Source organism: Ovis aries, chromosome 2, assembly GCF_016772045.2.
Source record: "Ovis aries strain OAR_USU_Benz2616 breed Rambouillet chromosome 2, ARS-UI_Ramb_v3.0, whole genome shotgun sequence".
Taxonomy (NCBI): Eukaryota; Metazoa; Chordata; class Mammalia; order Artiodactyla; family Bovidae; genus Ovis; species Ovis aries.
Genome location: NC_056055.1, coordinates 72,215,131 through 72,238,505, shown reverse-complemented (window position 1 = coordinate 72,238,505; position 23,375 = coordinate 72,215,131). Strand labels below are relative to the sequence as shown.

The following is a 23,375-nucleotide window of genomic DNA, read 5'->3' as shown; positions in this document are numbered from 1 at the left end:
CTGCTTCAAATGTGCACTGCCTCCATAAAACCTCACCACAAAACAAATGCTGAACTCTATTTTTTCTTTTCACTTTGGTGAAAGTGAAAAAAAAACTTCTTTTTTAACCCCACAAAAGTGAAAATCCTCCTTAAATTCCTTTTGCTTAGTGAAAGACAGGTACTATGTAGGTCTTTTATAAAAGCTAAGTGTCGTAAAGCAAACTTTTTCGAAAAGTGGGGGGGTCTTTGTAATGCATGCAAGTATGCCTGCTGTTTGCTAAGAAGGAAGATACTATCCCAGTCAGTTTTCCAAACCTGTTTGATCTAGAAACATCCTTAAAAAAGATAGTCTAAAAAGGCAATTAGTGCCTATCTTGCCACAACGTGGAGAAACTTGAGATGCCTGTAGAGAATTGCCTCTCAACAGTAGGTTCCTATTGCTCCCTCTTGATTCAAATGTGCAAAAACAGCCAAATAGTAACCCCAGCCTATCCTGGGATGACCCTAAATCTTCAGAATTGTCCCAGAAGAAATGATTTCCAAAAGAAAAGCCTGAAGCCAGGAAAGAAGGAACATGATTATATACCTTGTGGATCTGTATATAACTTGCCATTTCCATTCATGTTTGTTTCAGATTCTACGGTGCTGCCTATGGGTAGCACCAATTATCTCATGTTTTGATGTAGGAGTTGCTCACCTATTCCTGGAATTATCTATATCACTAGTCTGTTACACTGCTTTGAATCTCCACTATTACAGTCATTCTTTCCCAGGTACTGTCTCCAGAAGATTCCTGTGTAATTTTGTTCTATTATATGGCAAAGGCAATCCTACAGTCCCTTCACTACCACTAATATATCAGTATGGCTTCAAGTACAAGTTTTCAAGTAGCTTGTCTATCTTCTGTGAGTATTATGAGAGGAAGGTGGTTTGAATGGGATTATGGAATCAGAAGAAGTGAGAAATGATGGATATACTTGGATGTGGGGGAGGTACTTTCAGTAGGCTCTCAGGGGGATAAAGGAATAGTTTGAAACCACTGGAGGCAGAGAAAAACTGCGCATTGGGGAGCACTGGGGAAAAATGGCTGGGTGATGTTTTAGGAGGCACTCCACACTTTATCCTGGAGCCTATTCTGCTATTGGACTTTAAGAATAGATCTTAAAATGGATTTTTTACTATTCCAACTCCTTAGTTTTCCTTGGCTTTTAAAAAGAATGTAGGCAGTACATTCTAAAATGAATGTCAGGGGAGCGTTTTTAAAGGAGCAACGCAAACGCAGTTGTGTTTGCTCACTTGTCTATCAACGTCACCCTTCTGTTTCGACACCCAGCTCGGCATCAGCTGTGTGCACTGTACGTGCAAGACATCTTCAGCCCTGACAGCGCTTGCTCTTTGTGGCTATCACCTCTTTGGCCATCCTGCTGTGCAAATGCTGCCGTCAATGACTTGGATGCAAAGCAGTGATATTTACATTGATATGGTTAAGTTAACTTTGTGGTGGTGAAAGCCTCAGTTTTTCATTTCCTGGCTGGTATTTGCAGTGTGGAATTGCAACACTGCATTTACGTGCATTTTTGCTTTAAAATGTTCTGTGGTGTTGCAACATTTGAGAAATTCCCAGAGAGCCTTAATCTTCCTACAAACACTGGTTTGTAAGATGAGGGCCAAGTCACTATCTCAAAGTAATATCCTGTGCCCCTGTTGCATAATTCTGGTTTTCATTTGTATATCTTTAGACTGTCCCTATGCTGTCTCTTAGTTCATTTCACTCTGGAGGATGCCAATAAAAGAATGAAGAAAAAAGATTTTTTTTTAATATTCTAGTTTCTTTTTTTAAGAGCAGTTGAAGTTAAAGCTACATTCCCTATTGTTTTCCATGAAATTGCATTTAAAATATTTTATTAATGCAAAGACATGCATTCAAGACTAAGGACCAGTGAAGAGTAGCCATGGCAACCAGGAAGCCATTCAGGAGGTTAAAAAAAAATGCAGTAAAGAGTAAGTGTTTTAATCCTTAACTTTAATCCCTTTACTTCCTGTTCTCAAAATGAAATATAAATCAGGCACCATGGAGCGCCGCAATTTTTCTCTGAAAAGGATGTTGGCAAAAGAGGATTAGTAATGGACAGATGTATTTAAAGAATTTAATCACACAATTTGTTGTAAAACTTTTGAGACCACAAGTGACCAGTTCCTTTGAGTGGTGTCAGTGAGAATCTACAAAACATACTTTGAAACTGATTAGAGAGTTGGCACAGGGGGACACCCCTGTTTGCTATTATTGTTACATCATTTCAGCCTGTGGTAATGACATGAGAAACCAAGGAATTTGCTTGGTTCCCCCAGTGGGTTGGTAGAAGACTGGTGGGGGGACTGTCTTATTGGTAGAATAGAGATATTCTTTTGATCTTCAAAATACTAGGGAAAAATTAAGTCGCCTGTATTTCGCATACTACCTTTCCTTGAAGTTTGATTACTGTGGGAGCTTCACAAAGATGTGTGCTTCCCATTGTCAACAGACTCTTGGGTTTCTGCTAAAAAGCACAGACTTTGCTTTCTGTGGACAATAAAACAGAATTCTCAGAAGGATAAGTTATTATTTCTTAGTGTCTATTTTTTGTTTGTAAGATTTGCATTTACATGGAGCCCTGCTGATTTCTTAATTTCTATTTAAAAATAAAATATCTATATTTCCCCCCTTAAAGTCAGACCTAAAATATGCCCTCTACACTGGCTTTAAATGTTGATTGACTCTACAACACATCTGTTTTCCTTTGTTCTACTTTGAAGGATTATGGGGATAAAAGGGCATATGTCTTTTGATGGCACTTTTCCTTCCCTTAGTATCTGTGCTGTGTGTGTGTGTATAGACATATATATATATATATATATATATGTATGTATATACATATTTCTAATGGGCTAAAAATTACCAGTGCACAGGGCTCTTTACAGAGATCTGAAGTAGCTACAACTTGTAGTAGGTCCTTGCATTGTCAGAATGTGAAATTACTTCCAATAATATCTTCCTGAGGAGGTGCTAAAAATAATGACAGGCGAGCAGCATGAGGGGTAGAGCATTTGAGAGTGGAGTTAGACACAGCAGACCGTTGGGCCTGGAGTTCCTTGTAGACACTGAGAACGAAAGCATACATTCTAAGTCTTGTAGATGGCAGAACATCTGGGGAAGAAAAATTGCATCATGTTCTCCAGCTAAGGGGACAACATGCAATACTGACAACACCTGTTTCTGCTTCCTCAATTTGACCTAGTCTTATTTCTCCCCATACTGTTAGAACCAGCAAGGTTAGCGTAGTCTTGAACAGAGTTTCTGAGATGTAATGTACACACTCGCTGTGCTGGCAGCCATCATTATCCTTCCATGCTGTCTTTGGATTTTTGACTTTCTAGTCTGGGTTTCTAGGGTGTGGTAAGCTTTTTGGAGAGGGGATTGGAGCTCACTGCAGCGGGTAGATAAGAAGAAAGACCAAGTAATGCCAGTGTCCAAAGGAGGAATAAGTAGCTTCTGTGGTTTTCCCTGTGGTCATGTATGGATGTGAGAGTTGGACTGTGAAGAAGGCTGAGCACCGAAGAATTGATGCTTTTAAACTGTGGTGTTGGAGAAGACTCTTGAGAGTCCCTTGGACTGCAAGGAGATCCATTCAGTCCATCCTAAAGGAGATCAGCCCTGGGATTTCTTTGGAAGGAATGATGCTAAAGCTGAAACTCCAGTACTTTGGCCACCTCATGGGAAGGGTTGACTCATTGGAAAAGACTCTGATGCTGGGAGGGATTGGGGGCAGGAGGAGAAGGGGACGACAGAGGATGAGATGGCTGGATGGCATCATGGACTCGATGGACATGAGTCTGAGTGAACTCCGGGAGTGGGTGATGGACTGAGAGGCCTGGCGTGCTGCGATTCATGGGGTCACAAAGAGTCGGACACGACTGTGTGACTGAACTGAACTGAAACATGAAAATAACTTTGGTAGAAGCTGCAAAGACCATAGGAAGTCTCTAGAGGAGTCCAGTCTCTGGCTTTACTCTAAAGAACTTATCTGAACCAGGCCTCCTTTTCCGTGACCAAAGAGAAGAGTTTCATCTCACTGGCGTGTTAGAAGTTCATGAGATTCATGCATCATTCTAAGATACACAGTCCTCAGGTGAGAGCGGGAGAATTACCTTCAGTAAAATTCTTCCATGCCTTGACAAAAATAATACCATGGGCAAGCTCTTACTTTGGTTGGCATTACCTCAGGGGTGAAGAGATCCTGGCACCGCTAAAAGCTGAATGTGGAGCGGTGACCAGGGAGACCAGGGCCACAGCTGGTCACTTACTCAACCAGGGTCCAGAAGATGGAGGGTCTTGTCTGTGTATGTTGTCAAAAAGGAGGCGAGAATGTGTCGTTTCAGGTCCGATCAACTTGAAATTTCCGTGTTCTTCTTCTCAACCTTATGCTGGACCTTGAATCTTTAACAGAGGGTAGAAAGTTGGATTTGTTCCCAGCCCTTCCAGGTGAATCAGAGACAGGAAGTACAAAGTAATGCATGAACATTTCCTATCGGAACGATTGCTCATTTACACTTTCCAATAAGCAATATATAAATGTGAATACTGTTATCTAGTGAAATCCAGTGTGAACAGGGAGAGCAGTATAAGAAATTAAACTTTCCAGTATCTTAAAAAAAAAAACAAAAAACTTCTGTTGAGATTTCACTTGTCTAGTTCTTGTTTTATTCTCAGTTGATAATTTCGGCATGCTACCTCACTCTTTTTTCCCCCCCCCCTTTGCATTGCTATGAAGACATGATTTAATCTGTCTTTAGAGGCTGCCCTAAAGAATTAATAAATCCTTAGCAGCTATTGATTTGTTATTCATTCCTTTATTTGCTCACACATTTCCCCGAATACTTAGAGTACCTTTCATGTGAAAAGAAACACTGTTTTAGCTTACATGATTAGACAGACATGGTTTCTGTTTACAAGGAGACTTTTTACCTTCTGTGACACACACACATATATAATGTATAAATAAGTATTACAGAATGTAGAAAACCGCAGTACTATCAGAGTGATACAGAGAAATTGCTGTTGCAGTGTCTAAAAAGGAAGAAATTATTTTGGAATGAAGAGGTGCGAGACGACTTCGAGGAAGCAGTGACATTGAATTGGACCTCGAAGAATATGCAGGATATAGTGTAGATATGCAGAGTCTGAAGAAAAGGGGCCTCCGGATGAGGGAAGCCTGTGGCCAGCAGGACGGCATGAGACATGAATGCGAATGAATACCAGGTAGAGAGGAGGCTGTGTTGGCTCTGTGTGACCCAGGCAAGGAGCGTGAAAGCACACTGCTAGGGGAGAGGCCCCTGTGAAAGCCTGTGAGTTTGGGCCATGAACAGTGCTTGGGGGAGAGTCTCTAGAGGGCTTTGAAGCAGGGTGCTGTTGTCAGCAGTGTCCTTGGGGGAAATTAAACTGACTGCTGTGTAGAGGATGGATGGGAGAAGAGAAAGCAAGTGCTCTCCTTTGAAATGACAGCCTTCAACTTTCAGAAGTAGGCATCTAAAAATTGTCCAAACACTGATCTACGTGAAAATCAGCCTTAAATCTTTTTCAGACAATCTGTTTTAATTAAATGAAAGGAAGGAAAAATAACTTCTGCAGTTAGTCTCTCCCCACACTTACTAAACTGTAGCATATGAAGAGCTGTAGTCAGAAATCAATTCAAAAGAAGACAATAAGAAGCTGGTAAGATGGACGGGGGACGTAATTACTAGATAGCTGGCTGCTTTAATTAAAGCTTGAGAATACTTGAATAGAAAGAAAATGCCACACTTGACTGCATGGGATGGAATGTGTGTGGTCACATTAGGGCAATGAGCTGGTATCAGGAGGAATTTATGAAGCCATGATAGAAGCAAACCTTTCGTCTTCCTTTGAGTCTTTACAGCCTTATAACCCGGCCTCAAAGGGTAAAGGAGGATGTCTTTCCTGGTTGTGTGAAATTCCATGTTAATGTTTCTGGATTTGTCTAAAAAAGAATCTACCCTTCAATTTAAGCTTCTGCTTTTTAGATGTTCCTCCAAATGCAGTTTGAATCTACCTTGACTATGTTCACTTGTGTATCATTTTCCAGCGAGGAAAAAAAGCAGGATTCTTGGTGTCAGTTTTAGAATAATATTGACTTAGGAGGAAAATGATGTTTTTACAAATGTAAACAATGCAGAAAATCCAACCTGCATGCCTTTCTGATTTCGACATACTTTTAACTTTAATTCCCCAGCTCTATTTAGGATAGCTAGATAGTTGTACAGATTTTGGTAAATAGAACATCTATATAAGTATTAAAATCCTGCAGAGTATTCTGAAAATGTTTTGTTGTTGGTTTTCATTTCTGATATAATTGGATTTGAAAAAGTCCAACTAGAAAATTGAATAAAAGCTAGCTACAGTCTTCTGAGATAGAATAATTTGAGTGATATTCATTCTGCAAAAACTGTGCTAATGTCTTCATTAAGGCACTGTTTGGCCCCAGACTCAGTTTATGTGGCTAAGCAATAACAAGTATCAGTCTTAACAATTATAATAGTTTTTCTTCTTGAGCAAAAATAATAATAATAACATTGTACTATGCTAGTCACTTTCTGTTGATCACCTTTTGTAATCCTATAATAACCCCATATTGTTGGTGTTATCACCACCATGCTACAGAGGATAGTTCAGAAGCCTTTCAAGGTTAAATATCTTGCCAAAGGCAATGTGTTAGTGGGTAGCAGAGATGAAGTTTGAACTTTTATCTACATGAACCCAAAGTCTCCATTCTTTTTCCTTTGTCGTATTACTGTACTATTGTATGATAATAATAAACAGAAAAATATCTAAAGATGGATGGGAGAAAAAAGAAAATAAAGGTACATGTAATAGAGTGCTATAAATGTTTCCACACTGAATATTAATGGGAAAAAAATAAGAATAGAAATAGTAGTTAGCATGTGTTCAACATTGACTATATACCATTATTGGTGAAATAGCTTCTTATCTCATGTTATCTGTTATCCCCAACAACAGCCTTATAAATTACCCACATTGTACAGAGAAAACTGAGCTAAAGCGATTTGTTTAACTACTTAATAGTTGTCTAACATTTCATAAGTAAGGGTACAGAAGCTCAAATCCAGGTAATTTTGGGTCCAGAGCCCATACTCTTATTTTTCATGACCATATCATAAACTATTATTTAAGTGACTGTTAATGGCTTAAAGAGCTGTTAATGTCTTTTAATGTCAATAGAGTATGGGCTGTTTTCCAGAGATAACTCTCTCTTGGATGGAAATTTAGAACCATCATTTAACATAATCTTTGATGCCAGAGAATATTTTCATTAAGTTTGTAAATGGTCCTGAAATGGGCAATGTGGTAGCCAGCTGAGTGATAGAATCAAATGAAATACAGCCAAGAGCTTCTGTACCACCAAATGGCAAGGGAGCTTTAAAAAGCTAGCTTCTGAATATAAAGAGCCATCAGAAATAAAGAGCATCACATATGAAAGAAGATCTAAGAATTTTACCCAACGGCAAGTTTTATTTGAGCTGCCCTATAAGCTCTGCAAGGGCAGGGAACTAGGTTATCTTGGGCATGACTTTATCTTCTAGGCCTAGTATAGTTTGGGGAGCACAGTAAGGAATTCAGTAAATGGAATGAATGAATGAATGAATAATATAACATGGATTTTAAGAAACGATTCTTTAGGTTGAATTGATAGAGGTGGAACATTTAGAACAAGGGATGTGTTTGCTCTATTATACTCTCTCCTGGTCAAACAGCTAGTTCACTGTATTAGTATTGGGATAGCATTTGCACATTTAGCTATCCAGTGAATTCCAGTGGTAAAAGAAATTGGTGTGGTGAATGTAAGAATATGCTACATGAGAAAGCAGGGATTGATGTTTTAGATGACTTCTGGGTACCAAGCAGGGTTTCAAGAACTTTCTAAATATTATCTAATTTATTTCTTAAAGCAACCAAGATAGCTCAGTGATATCATCTTCATTTTACAGAAGGGAAACTACACTCTGACAAGTGAATGCATCTGCCTTGGACCACTTGGTAGCTGAACCACAATTTGTCAGACTAAGAGACCGAAGTTCCTCCTACTTAACATTACTCTTATCTATATTAAAAACTAAAGATATTCATCCTGGAGGGAAAAAAAAAAAAAGCAACTGCTAAGGAAGGACTGACAAACTAAATTACAGCCACTTTCAGGGCTGAAATTCTGTAATACTGCAGCATTTTGAGGTTTCTCATATATGAAAAGAAATACAAAGTAGACCATGAACAGAGTTATTCTATGTGGTCTGAGGGAAGAGGGGAAAAATAAATTCCAGTGCGTGGAAATTATGGGAGGCAGATTACAGATCAACTTGAGGCAGACCTTCCTAATGACTAGACCAATTTAACAGTGGAGCGCAGTGAGTTGTATGAAAGTGAGTTCCCTGTCATTGAAGGGATTTAAGCAACAGCTGAACTGCCACCATGATATGCAGTAAGTTGGCAGTTTACTATCCTACCTTTAAATTTAAATTAATTAAAATTAGGTTAAAAAGTTTGCTTCCTCAGTTGCACTAGCTACATTTCAAGTGTTTTTTAATCACATGGGACTAATGCCTACAAACTAGTACTCTACAGAACTTTTCTATCATCCAAGAAAGTTCCTTTGGACAGCATTTATTATAGCCCTGGTACATAACATTTGTTCTTCTTACTCTGAAATTGTTTCATCAATCACTGTTTTTTACTAGATAGCCAGTAATTATGTTGTGTCTATACAGGGATTTATTTTTCATGTCTCTTACTGAGACATATACCCTGGTATGTATATCTATTGAGATATTTTGGCATGTTCATGAAGACAAAATTTTTGGCCTCTCGAGTCAGTGCTAACCAAATAGGTACTTCCTATTATTGAAATGCAGGGTGTCCAGCTGGACTGTATCTCTTGTTCATGAAGAAGTTTCTTCCAATAATCTAAGTCTGCACTCTCATTTCTTTTCTTCTTTGCAAATTGGTCATTCCCAAAGGAAATGAGTTTGATAACAGATTGTTGGAGATTAATTACCTATGATATGCCAAAGCCACTTCATAAATGTCAGGGCTGAGGAATCCCTTAGAGATAGAAATTTTCGATTCAACTGGAAATTAATTGTAATTAATATAATAGGTTAATTCATTGTAATTATTTTTAAGCCTTTTGGCAATGAGTTAATTCCCCAGGATCCACATTGCTCAAAGTGTCATAGAGAATGCTTGATGAGAATGTTCTGGTACTAAACCTTAACCCTCCGAAAAAAAATCCTATTTGTTTTTTCTTCTGGTTGAGTTTCTTCAGAAACATATTTTGGTGGCATTTGATTTCTGGAGAACAAAGGAATCCCTGCAAGATGATGCATAAACATGCACAGCCCAGATAGAGGATACTCATTGGAGAAAGGGGAAACAAAAGGCCTTTGATTGTACCTCTTTCTCTTTGGAAGTATGTCTTGCTTCAGAATAACAGAATGCCTTTGCTGTTGGAATAAAATGTAATGGAACCAAAAATTGAAGAATCTGGGCCTTTTTCCCTTTCCTAATTATTTCCACTTGACTCACTTAATCTTGGACGATTATTCAATCATATCTGAAATGAGAAAATGATGGGAATAGAATTTCCGTCTCTTGTTTCAAGAGCTTATAAACATTAACAGAATAGTCTTGAACAAAAAAACAAATACAAATCACAATTGACGGTACCTTGTTTTTAGCTATTAGGAAAAATCCCTGCATTGTTAGGGAAGCAGCTCAAGTTACCAAATGCGGGAATCTTGTCAAGACTTGATGCGTGGTTTCATTATTAACGTTGAAAAACTATCATTTAGAACAAATATTTCATAATGGGAGATTGTATGCAAGCTAAGGAGCCAGTTTGTTCACTTGCACCTGGACAGGCCAAGAAATTAAGCCCTAAAATGGGTCATTAATGATCAGGATTATTAACACTCAAAGACTCACAGGTTGGTTTCTGAGACTCAGAGAGGTCTCTTTTCTTCCTAGTATGTCTGTGAACCTTACTGCAGGTTTACGAAGAGAAAGTGTGAAAGAGTGAAAGTATTAGTCACTCAGTCGTGTCCTACTCTTTGAGACTGTAGCTCACCAGGCTCCTCTCTCCACGGGGTTGAACCTGGGTCTCCTGCACTGCAGGCAGATTCTTTACCGTCTGAGCTGCCAGGGAAGCCCCCTATGAAGAGAAGGGAGCATGCAATCCTAATAGGTTGCTGAGGGCTAGGTCAGGACTGAGTATGAAATAAAACTCCTGATAGCTGGTACTATCTGAAATGAAAGCTAACTGCCAAGGTAAGGAAGTTGCCTGTTACCACAGGGAATCGAACAGAGTCTGAGAGCCATCTACTGGGGTTGCTATAGGGCAGTAGTTCATAAGATAGACGTCTGGCCCTAGTGATGTCTGAGGCTCTTTTAAATGCTAATTATTCTTGTAAATTAGGGTTTTGTTTTTAATTTAGGCTCCACAATTATGCTTTTAGTAACATCCATAATGGCCCAGGGGCTTCCCAGGTGGCACAGTGGTAAAGAATCCACCTGCCGATGCAGGAGATGCTAGAGACATGGGTTCAATCCCTGGGTCAGGAAGATCCCCTGAAGAAGGAAACGGCAACCCACTCCAGTATTCTTACCTGGAAATTTTCATGGACAGAGGAGCTGGGTGGGCTACAGTCCATGGAGTTGCAAAGAGTTGGACATACTAAGCACACAGGAGAGATAATAGCCCAGGATACCCTACTTTCGTTAAGCATATGGTTACTATACTATACCTGTGTGTGAGCAGAGCAGGAGCTGAAGAAAAGGAAACAGTATGTGTGTGTGAGCATCTCTGAGTGCTACTGATTGGCCCTCTGAATTCCTGAGACAAATAAAAAGGGTTTGTGGGTATTTACTAAGTCGGGTGCTCCCAGAAGCAGACTGTGAGCCAAAGATCCAGGTGCCTGTGAGTTGTTAAAGAACTGCTCTCAAGAGAATATAGGAGAGGAATGAAGGAAGGGGCTAAAGCTATAAACATGGACGACCCTACTGGGAGCTCTGGAGTATAATTTACACTTCAGAATTTGTCCCACTTTGGCACTAAGAAGCACTGGTTGGTCGTGCATTTGTGTATTGGTGGGGGGGGGCGGGCGGTGTCTGTTAGCTGTAAAGTATGCAGAAGCTAGAGGGTGGGCACAGGAAAGTTAGGAGACGGCAGTTCAGAGCTAATCTACGGGATCAGAAGGGATCTGGGCAGAGCAGCAGCAGCCTTTCCCATATAGTAACTGTGATCTGTGTCTTCTGGGGCTTTCCAGGTGGTGCTAGTAGTAAAGAGCCCACCTGCCAGTGCAGGAGAAAAAAGAGACATGGGTTCAGTCCCTGGGTCGGGACGATCCCCTGGAGGAGGACATGGCAACCCATTCCAGTATTCTTGCTGGAAAATCTCATAGACAGAAGAACCTGGCAGGCTACAGTTCATAGGGTCACACAGAGTCAGATACAACTGAAGTGACTTAACATGCACACATTTGCTGTATCTTTTAAAATTCTCCTTCAGGAGAGGTAATTAAGACATGACCAATTGTGTTTTTTAAACACATCCACACACCACTAGAGATTGTAGTGTCCTTTAGATAAAGTATTGTGTCTCATTCTTACAAATCCAGCTGGCACTGAATAATTTACCCAGATGCTGGTCCCACCCTGCCAGGTGCCATGGGGTTTTGAAAGTTAGAAAGGCAGTCAGCTAACCAGGTCCTTGTGGACTTCATAATAGTGCAAACTAAACTCATAACAAGAAACAAAGCCTTAAACAAATATCCGGTTGCAGGGTTGTTGAGAGCAGACTCTGCAGCTCACCATATACCATGGGAGGCCCTGCTGGGGCTGACCTGGTCAGAGGGGGCTTCATTCAGGAGGGAGCCATAAATTGGGTCTTGGAGAAATTCTACTGGGAGGAGGGAAAGCCATTCCAGGCAAAAGGAATGAACAGCATAATAAATGGGATGTCTGCAGACAGACAGTGCTCTTGAGAGGGGCAAAGGGTTTTGTCGAGGCCTTATGGAAATACCTATCTTTGGTATGTGGTGCACATCACAGAAACTCTTCTTGCCTTCTTGTCTTTGCCTTTCAGGACTGGCGTCCCAAATGAAAGGAGGGGATGTTTGTTTCTTGTATGTAAAGAACAGTAAAGGCCCCGTAAAGGGCATGTTCTTGCTGTGCTGTAAGGGCAAGTATTAAACTGGGGTGAACATTTTTAACCCTTTTTATCCCCTCAACAGTATGAAAATCCAAATTGTACTCATGATATGAACTTCATGTAACCATTTATTATTATGAGATCTGAGGGGAAACATAATAAGAAATGGTTACATGAGGTTCATGTTGTTGTTTTTCAGTTGCTAAATCACGTCCGAGTCTTTGTGACCCTATAGACAGCAGCACGCCAGGCTTCCCCGTCCTTCACTATCTCCCAGAGCTTGCTCAAACTCATATCCATCGAGTTGGTGATACCGTCCAACCAACTCATCCTCTGTTGCCCGCTTCTCCTCCAGTCCTCAATCTATCCCAGCATCAGGGTTTTTTTTTTTTCCAACGAGTTGGCTCTTTCCATCATGTGGCCGAAGTACTGGAGCTTCAGCTTCAGCATCAGTTAGTCTTTCCAATGAATATTCAGGGTTGATTTCCTTTAGGATTGATTGACTGGTTTGATCTCATTGCAGTCCAAGGGACTCTCAAGAATCTTCTCCAGCACCACAATTCAAAAGCATCAACTTTCAGGGCCAACTCTCACATCCATACATGTCTACTGGAAAAACCATAGCTTTAAATATATGGACCTTGGTTGGCAAAGTGATGTCTCTGCTTTTTAATATGCTGTCCAAGTCTGTCATGGTTTTTCTTCCCAGGAGCAAGCATCTTTTAATTTCATGGCTGCAGTCACCATTCACAGTGATTTTGGAGCCCAAGAAAATAAAATGAGGTTCATGTCATAAAGTCAGTTTGGTTTTTATAATCCCTTATTTCTGCAATTCATGTTCTCTTCTCATGACCAGAAAAGTCTCATCTCTTCTAACTAGCATTTTCTTAGGAAAGAAATTTCATCAGGATTCCTTGTGGTTCTAAAAGTGTGGTTCCTAGACAACAACATCACCATGACCTGGGAACTTCACAGAAATGAACTGCAAACCCACTGAATCATCAGTTCCCCACTGGAGCATGAAGGTGATTCTGATGCATGTCCAGGTTTGAGATTCACAGTTAGAGACCATCCCCCATTGAAAAAGTTTCCTCTATCTTTTTTATATTCTTAAGAGCTAAGAAGATACTGCTATATAAATAATAGGGCTTCTCACTCCAAATGTAAAACCATAATATAGATATATGGCAAGATAGCTCTCCTTGGAGACTCTTCTGTGTGCCTCCTGCCTCACCCATTTGATGATTCCTGGGTAGAGAATGTCTAGGAACCTTAAATGATCTGGAAGTCCTTTTCTTTGTCTAATAATCTGGGAGAGAGAGAAGGATACTAAACTTACATACCATAACTGCATTTCTAAGCATATGGCCCTGCTTTGGAAATTTTGCATAAGGTCTTCAAGGACCTTAAGCAAAAAAAAAAAAAAAAAGAAAAGAAAAGAAAGAAAAAGTCCTTGAGGTTTGTTCAATTTAAGAAGCACTTTGTAGAACCATGTCTAATCCCAGAGAAAACCAAATTAACTCTCACCGCAAAGTTGTATGGAATCACACTCTTGGAAAACATGAATACTTGTAGCTAAGGAAGAATTGCCTGCCTTTAACTCCAGAAGTAACCGTGGCCGTGAAATTCCTTGGAAAGACCTCATCAATACTCATGTCTGTAAAACCCTGGAGTAGTTGGTAATAGAAAGCAGAGAGACGTTCATGTCTACTCTTAGTAGAACATGTGGGCCCCAGATCACATTTTAACAATGAAAGATAAATTAAAAGTGATCACCAGAACTCATTCTAAGGCTTGATTTTTTTCCAGTTTTTCTTACGTGGCGTGTGTTAGGTTAGTACCAAAATATCAAACATACCTTCCAAAGGCCCTGAGAGGGTTAGGCATTAACTCAGATAATCTTGGGCAGACATTCCAACGTGGCAAAGCTAAGGAGATTATAATTGTCTTGTTCACTACATGTGTTAAACGCTGCTTCCCTAAACTTAGGGTCGCTGTGCCATTTTCATATTCTTGGACTAAGAGCTGGACATGTGTTTGTCTCTTCATAAAGCTTTTTCAGTTCCAAGAAATACTGTTCTCTGAATAGTAACTTGCTGATGTTTTGTATCTGTGTGTATGTTTTTCTTTCTGATCAGAGTCATCTTACTGGCAACAACCAGCTCTCCACATGGGAAGGCCCGTTTGTAGTATTTGTCAGTTTCCATAGTGTAAATGCTATCATCATGACCAATTTCAGGCTATCGATATGACGTCATTGCAAGTTTGGGAAAAGTAGACACAGTTGGCATTCTTAGACTGGTGCAAGCCAGCTCCAGCACATCACTGGAATGTTTGGAAAACTGAGGAAAGAATAAAAAGAAAACAGGAAATAAATTCATTATACTGCTGCTGAGGACAAAAATGATTTTTAATATTGAATTGTATTTCCTTACAGTATTTTAGCTGTGTTTTAACGTAATTGTTATCACTTTGTATACATAATTTTGTTTTGCCTTTATATTCATGAGTATTATCCTAATGGTTGCATAATATTCCATCAAACTGATGTAGCGTCACTTATCAGCTGTACTTAGGGCTTCCCTGCTGGCTTAGACGGTCTCCTGCAATACCCAGATTCAATCCCTGAGGTGGGAAGATCCCCTGGAGAAGGGAATGGCTACCCACCCCAGTATTCTTGCCTGAAGAATTCCATGGTCAGAGGAGCTTGTCAGGCTACAGTCCATGGACTTGCAAAGAGTTGGACATGACTGAGTGACTGACACTTAGACATTTAAGTAATTTTTCCTAATTTTTATATTGCTATAAATAGTGCTGTGTCTCACTAGAGTGATGAATATAAAGAATATAAATCTTCCTCCACTTTTTTGGCTATTTCCTTAAGAAATTCTAAGAGCAAATAATTTCAGTTATGAATCTTAGAAAACCTCCCTCCAAATCATGTGTAAAGTCTGTAACAATGTCCGCTCCAACCAGCAGTGGTTTATGGTGCTCCTCTCACTCTACCGTCACTACAACTACCTCTTTTGTAAAGTTTTGATAATTTGGTAAGTTTTTTAAAAGTTATAGCATTGCATTTATTTCTTTGCAATTGTGCTGAATATTTTTTAGGTTTATTCTCACTTTTGTTTCTCCTTTTTAAATAATTTTTGTGCATGTGAAGTGCTGCACGGTCAATTGGTCCCTTCCCAGGAGATCCTGCGGTCTACCTCCTCCCTCACTCATTTAGTTATTTCTAGACTGGGAGTGTTTAGAAGCTTTAAATGATCTGGAAGGCCCTTTTCTAATCTACTCATCTGAGAGGAAGAAAGAGAGGGTCACTAAACTTGTTCCCTCTTTCCCCCACTTACACCTCGCCTTTTTCCTGTTTCTCTACTCCGGGCCCAAGACTCCCTCCACTCCTGCCTTACTCTTCGTCACATAATCCAGACGCAGCACAGGGCACGCAAGTTCTTCCTCCATACGTCTGCAGGGCTCACTCCCTCGCTTCTCTCAAGGCTTTTTGCCAGTGCCATCTCCAACAGACTTTCTCTGAGCCCCCTATCTCAGGTTGCTATCACTTGTCTCTAACTCATTGTATTTCTTCTCTCTATCACTCTTCTCTGTGGCACTTATCACTATCTGCTGTGTTATATATTTTATTTGTTCATCATCTGCTTCCCCTCTAGAGTGTAAGTTCCTTAAGACAGTATCTCTAGAGCCTAGAGAGTGTCTAATGCTCATTAAATAATTGTTGAATAAGTATACTCAAGTCCTATATCTAAAGGATTAGTTTTATGTTGATGAAGGCAAAATCAACTTATATGTTCTCTTTAAACAGAGAACTTATATGTTTAAAAAGGACAGAAGATGGTAACTGTTTGCAATATCTGTGACAAATATGTGTCTAGATTTTTAAAGATATTATGTTTTTAGACAGAGGTTGGTATTTTTATATAACTAAATCTTCCATTGTGATTTTTTTTCCATTCAGACTACACTTACAAAATTCTTTTTCATAAATAAATCACATAACTTTGTATCTATACTTTATTCTGATATTTTTATGGCTCTTTAATATATAAAGAATTTATTGTGTTATTGTGATAAAATGAAGTCTATTTTTTTTATGTACCTTACTATTGGGATAGTTTATTGCTTGTAATGATGTTGGTTTTTCTTGTTATCATGTTCCAAAAAATCTGTAGGTGTCAAATCTCAATGGACATTCTTAATTATCTCTAACATATTTTCATCTTATTATATCTCTGTATTTTAAAAACACTTTACAATATGGACTAAATATACTTGAGTTTGTTTTTGATATCACTGCAAGTTCTGATTAGATACAGAGCAAATCAAAGAAAACATAATAGGAAGTTGGGTTCCCAGAAGTGGAAATATCAAGGCCTGAAGTAAAATCTGCCTCTAACCACATATTTCCTGAAACACCTGCCAGGTGTTATTAACATTGGAAAGCTGACCCTTGTATTGACTCTCTAAGTCCAGTGCCTAACCTGTAGTTGTTACTTGATAAATATTTGTGCATGAACCTTAGGTCATGATATCCTTTCCAGAAAAAAGTATCCTGAGGAATAGCCTTCCTTTTCCATCTGTCTTCTGTTTTCTCCTTCTCTTAGCTGCGGTCCAGTGCAGAGCTCCATCCCGACCTGCTCACAGACTGCCTCACGGTGCAGCCCCTGCAGCCCTCCACCTCCCCACGAGATGCTGTCGATAGGGCGGTGGGATGCTCCCCAGAGCCCGGGCCTGACCTCTATCCAGGTAATATCAGCCGATTCAGCAAAGGCAGACCCAACCACATCAACTGTCCTTGTCTAGGCCCTTGACTCCGGTTAAAGGGAATGCATATATGAAAATGCTTCTAAGATCGTCTGTATTTCACTTTATCAGTAAACTGCAATTTATCCCCCTCCTGTCCTTCCCATCTGATTCCTAAGCTGGGTTTGTCAGCAGACTGTTTCTTCTCATAAAGAAACAAAGTAAAAGAATACATTAGCTCTTTTAGTCCTGGCTTTCTGCCAAAAGTTCAATGTACCCAACCCTCCCAGGTATCTTAAATTTATTAACTTGATTGAGACTCAAAGGAAGTCTTTCCCCCTTAAGCAGGTAACAGGCTGCCTGTGGATTTCTTAATGGAGCAGTCATTGTTGTCTTTGCATTGCAAAAGGAAGCCAGTCCCAAGTCTCTCAGAAAAAAAAAATCATATCAGTAAATCAATTTGTAAGAATGTCCATTAGTGTTTGTCAACCATTGGGGGAGGAGGGATAGGATGGCACTCCCAGAATAGCTTCCTTCTGCCTAGGTCTGAATAATAGATGACTCTATATTTAGAAAAATGTTATGTATGCACTGAAAAATGAGAAAGGATTATTATTCAATAAGGACTTTTTTTTTTTTTTCATTTACTTTGTTAGCCTGGGCTTTTGTGCATTTTCCACTCTCTATAATGGTGATGTATTGGTACAAACGTGGTTGGTTATAGTCTTCATATATGGAAAGCTCTTACTGTCATGCTATGAATATGAAAGCAAAAGTCCCACAACTCCACACTCCAGACAATGGGAATTTTCTGTTTTCTGTGAATTACAAATTCTACTCCCTCCCCATCTGGTTCCAGCGCCAGGTTTTGGCAGCAGATTGCTTTTTCTTTTTAAACATACTAATAAGCCATAAAGAATGAAGGATTTACTGATGTATAACAGTGGAACAGGAGAAAGCTATGCTTGTATAACTTTTTAAATTCGACAGTTCTCAACTGATCCAAAGGCACAGGATAGAGTATTAAGCAAATGTTTTAAGAGGGCCAGTCGTCAAGGCATCCTTAACGTTGTCCCAGTGTTGGTAGCCCTTTATCAGTTGCTTTGGGTACTTACTCTTGGAGAAAACAAAGCCTTAGCTTTTGAGACCATAAGAGATTAGATAAAAAGTTATTTGAAAGACTAACCAAGTCTGACAAAGGTTTTGAGTGCAGGTACACATATGAAATATGCCAGTGTACAATGTTATCAACACTCAAATATTTTGTATTAGATATATACATGAAAAAGCATGACTAGCTTTTGTTTGCACATATGTCTGTTTGATTTGCCAAACATTTGATATATGAACATTTATTCTCACACATTAAATTACAATCAGTCTGAAACAGCTTTTAGGCTATATCTCTACTTATTCAGTCCATAAATCCATAATCTTATTAAATACCTGGAACCCAACAATTAAAGAGACAAAATTAAACAGAATCAATTGAAAAATGGACCAACATCCAGTATAAATAGTTTATGGTGAGGGGCTAGCCTTGTTGAGTTGAAACCTCCTGGAAATGGGTTTGGGAAGCCATACTATCTTTGTCTATGAAAAACATTAGTACCTTTGCTGTATGTGGCGTGCAGTATATGACTCACTTTCAAAACTCAGGAGTCACATTTGTCTTGTGTGCTTTTTGATGTCTGGTAGTATTGTTAAAGTTTTTTAAAATGGCTTTGTCATTCCAAACAGAATTCCTCTTTTTGTTTGTGATGCTTTTCTGCATTTGATCTTCAAAAAGAGCTCTTAGTTTTGAGCCTCTAACTGTGGCAGGAGGGCTGCCAGAGTGGACAAGGAGCCTAGGTTACCACAGCGTCAACAGAGCATCTTCACAATGACTCAAATTTTCTATGACTCTGGGAATACTGGAAACAGGCAGAGGGCCATCTTGCTTAACTTTGTTCCTAGAATTTTATTTCTCCAGTTAGCTTATAACTATGAAAGTTTCTCTGCCCTGCTTCTTTCTTTATTCCTGCTTTCTTTATCCCTCAGATTCTATTTTACTTTCTTTGTTTTTGACTTAAAAAAAAAAAACCAACAACAATAAACAACTGATTATATTCTGTGTTTTGCTGAGAAGGCAACAAACCCAGAGCAGAACAAGGCCAGTGGAAAAAACTAAATCACAAAAATATGAAGCCTGCCTTTTATAGTTCTAGAAATTTACTTGCCAGGAGTGTATGTTCACACCAGTCTCAAACCTATGCTAAAGATCTATGGAAAGAAGACAAATAGCAAAATATACCAAAGGAAAAGGAAACTGTTCATCAATTAGTTCAATGTAAAATCTGAAATGTTAAAGTATTTTGATGAAGATTAAGACTTGGTTAAATGGCAAAGGGATTTGGAGTCATTCCCTTAACATTCTATTACACAAAATCAAGAAAACATTTTTTAAGGATTGTCAAGAACGTATACCTGTAAGTGCTAATAAATTGATTTATCATAAAATATTTTTATGGAAACCTGTTGAGTGTATATGGGCAAGGGATCAAAATAGTTTAGCATGAACATCATGATTTTTTAGAAGCCACAATGTCTGGGGACTTGTGGTTTGAAGAAATCATGGTTTTGAAATGGAAATTTTTAGTGGCTCGTAGAGAATGATTTATAAGATTCCAAGACAGAAGTAGTTTGCAGAGCATTAAGGTGAACAGGGAAGATGGCAGTTACGATACATACAAGTATTGCAAGTTTCCTAACATATTGGCTTCCCTTATTGAAACAAACTTTTCAGTTGATAAGACTAAGCTTGATTGGAAAGGATTGGAAGACAATATTGCCCCAGGTTAAAGCAGCCAAAAAAATCACTTGAGGCCACACTGAGAAAGATTTTAAATTGAGTTGTTTACTTGTCTTCTATTCTGAAAATCCCAGGGCTCCCCAGGCCTGCTCCTGGGTTAACGTGAGATTAATTTTGTGATCTAACAGGGAGGCCAGGGCAGTGATGAGTAATTCTCAAGGATGGTTCCTTATATTTTCTGTGCTTTTGTTTGGAAGTTCTGTAACCCAGATAGATAAAACCCCATGCCATCCTGTAAATTTAGGTGGTTTATGTGATAATCTGAGGGAGAAGTATTTTATAGCCAGTAGATCAAGGTGTGAATGCCACATTCAAGGCTAAATGCCTGTGTAGATCTTCTCATCAGCTCCCTCAGTGAACTAATAAAGTGGATAAGCCTACAATTAGTGAGTCTACAAGATCATGGACAGCCTGGACCAATGCCTGGTCTTGGCGAGAGTCCATTCACAAATAAAACATGCTCTGTGGAAGAAGAGCTGTCCTATGAGTGATCGTAAAAATTACAGCTCCCTCCAAACTAAAACTGTACTACAGACTCAATAAAACATGGTCTTTGCAAATGCCATTTACCATGAAAACATCATAGAGGCCAGTGTGCTTGCGATATTTGAGTCAATATTCACATGATATTGAATTTATCATGTGAAAACTGTGATAGAGACCACCCATTAGGTGAAGAGCTAATACAACTGAACCAGGAAATCTACAAGAATGAGGGGATTTTGTTGATACCACTTCTATTGGATTATTTAATAATTCTATTTTAGAGCCTGTAAGTCCTATTGAATTATCCCAATTTTGAATGTAACTTTATAGACTTTTCAGGAGAAAAAGAAAATGTTCAAATATCATAGGGACTATAGGAGGAAAATACAAGAGTTTCTTAGTGCAGGAATTGTTGGAAGTCATAGCAGTTGGTCCTCCATATTTGCAGACGCAGAATTTGAGGATACTGAAGGACTTCAGCATCCAGGGATTTTGGTATTTGTGGGGTTCCTGGAACCAATCCCCAAAGATGCTGAGGATACATTCCCTTCCCTTCTCTCAGTACTGAAAAATGAAGGCTTCTCTCTTGCAATATCATCACTTTTTATAATAACTAGTACTATATTAAATCCATAGAGTATTTAGCATATTTCATGAAATAGTTAATGTTTCATTTTAATGTAGTGTTATGGCATATGTCTTAATGCATTTTCTACATTCTTGAGTTGAGTATATTTGCTATCTTGGGACAGCTTGCAGAGTTGTAGGGGCTAGAAATAGTTTTATATAAATGTGCCTCATATCGTCTAGTCACGAAAAGTGGTTGTTAGGTCAAGGACTTTATTAGAAGTGTCTAAATTGGTACACAAATTTCCCAATAGGTTAAACTTTATAGGAGAATTGTGAAGGTCAAATAACATGATCTATATACAAGTCCTTAAGAAGCATATTGCATTATAAAAAATGCAATAGTTATTACTTGCATTATCTCAAAAGCACTCCTTTGCTTAGAAGTCACAAGAGTTGAGGAAAGGACAGAACAATTTGGAATTGGTGCTGGACCAACACTAATGGTCCAGTACCAAGAAGGAGGTAGATACTGGCGTTATAGAAAGGATTTAAAGGGAAACATTAAGCGGGAAAGTCATTGGCACGTCTCTTTTACTCTGAACTGCTGTCAAACTCTTGCGTTGTTTTTGTAACATCTCTTGCATCTATGGTTCATCCACAGGTTGCATTGACTCCACTGAGGGTAGGATCAAGCCTCATCCTTCTGTGTTGCAGGCACCAATAGCTTTAATTTACAGCTTTAGTCCCTTGTTTCTGAGCTTGTCCTTTAGTATGTGTTACACCACCTGAAAGACCTATGAACATAGACTTCTGGGTTCCACCCCCAGAATTTCTGATTCGCTAGGTCTGAGTGAGTCACAAGAATTAGATTTTTTTTTTCCTAACAAGTTCTCAGGCGACACTAGGTGCTACTTGTCCAGGGACCATACTTTGAAACCCATTGTTCTGTATGATAAAGTGTGGGAATTTGACTTCTAGCAAAACATGATCTGAATTTTGACTGGTGGGAGTTACAGTAAGAATTGCCCCTAATTAACTGGATGAGAGGAATCCTTTCACAATGTATACATGTAGCTAATCGCCATGATGTACACTTTAAATAGCTTACAATTTTACATGTCAATTATACCTCAGTGAAGCTGAAATTTAAAAAGAAGTACTAAAAAATGAAGTGAATTTATCATGTGAAGACTGTGATAGAAATCTGTCCGCAAAAGGTGATTTTATGGTATTGCTGACATGTTGTGTATTTATAATGATAAGTGGAATAATGCTACTCTGGTACTTACAGTTAAATAATTACAAAGATAATACAACTGAATGAAATAGTGGGGGAAATTTACCCTGTAGTATATATTTCTGTTTCTTATTACAGAGACCCTATAGGTAGATATGAAATGTGTCTTCCCACACCAGAACTATAATTGTACTGCTCATATTTTGGTTAAGAATAAGATCTTAAAACCACTCAACTGAAGAAAATTAAATTCTGATTCCCAGCCTGTACAGGGCAACATTGGTATGTATGCAGCTAAAATTAAGGACTGTATGTTTGCAGGCCACCTAATTTGGTGCTTCCGTTTTCCATATCCACTTATTCCCTTGTATGTATGTTGCTTTTCCATGCAAGATTAAGCTGAATTATTTGGTTTTATAGCATGTACAGGTTTTTGCTGTAAAAATATTTTTGTGAGTGAACAAAAACAATTCCATACCCTTTAGGGAGGTGGTGAAGGTAGTGAAGCTGGATGATTGTATCAATAGTTGTGCTCTCACTGGGTAAAGCCTAGGATTGTCTTTACACTGTTATTTCTCCTGTCTCTCATTTTTTTTTTATTTTGCTGGCATTCACATGGGGTGTGGGAAGGAAAGGTTGGCCCTACTTTGTAGTGTACCCCAACTAAGTCTTAGGAGGCAGATGGATGGCAAGATGGAGAATTCAGGGCAGAATTTTGTAATGAGGAGCTAGTAGCATCTGTGATTAGGATGCTTTGGGCCAAACTTCAGGGTCCACAGTTTTGCCTTTCTGCTCCAACTGAATTTACCTTCCAAGGAAAGAGAGATGAGGAACAGGTAGTTATATCTCTTTCATGTGAAGAATAAAGAAAAAAGAAAGTTGACATTTTCAAGCTTTCTTTTTTTTTTAACATTTGTTAGAGCACTGAAAATAAATGTTAAGAAGAGCATAAAACCCCGAAGTGAAGGACATCACTGCATTAGCTCAATATTACTTGTCATATTATTAACATAATACTAAGTGTCATATTATTAACAGTAATAAGGGAGCATATTGCAGGCATTATATAAAGAGGATATGTGGAACTGACCCATTCTGGGCACTAACAGCACTAACTCCAAAGACTGCCTTATATAAAGTGTCTTCCTCTATATCGTCAGAGGATTATCTGCCCGTTCAGGTGCCCTGGCCACATCTTGAACCATTAATGCTTCTCTAAC

General features: G+C 38.9%; 1 protein-coding gene across 3 annotated transcripts in view; it reads left to right on the top strand.

The window, feature by feature from the left end:
- Window positions 1-23,375, top strand: part of GLIS3 (GLIS family zinc finger 3) — a 490,017-nt gene that overhangs the window by 389,295 nt on the left and 77,347 nt on the right. For all 3 annotated transcript variants that reach the window (XM_042243409.1, XM_042243410.2, XM_060409420.1), the window contains one exon: window positions 16,873-17,014. In XM_042243409.1, coding sequence (XP_042099343.1) covers window positions 16,873-17,014 — 142 coding nt within the window. The remainder of the gene's footprint in view (window positions 1-16,872; window positions 17,015-23,375) is intronic.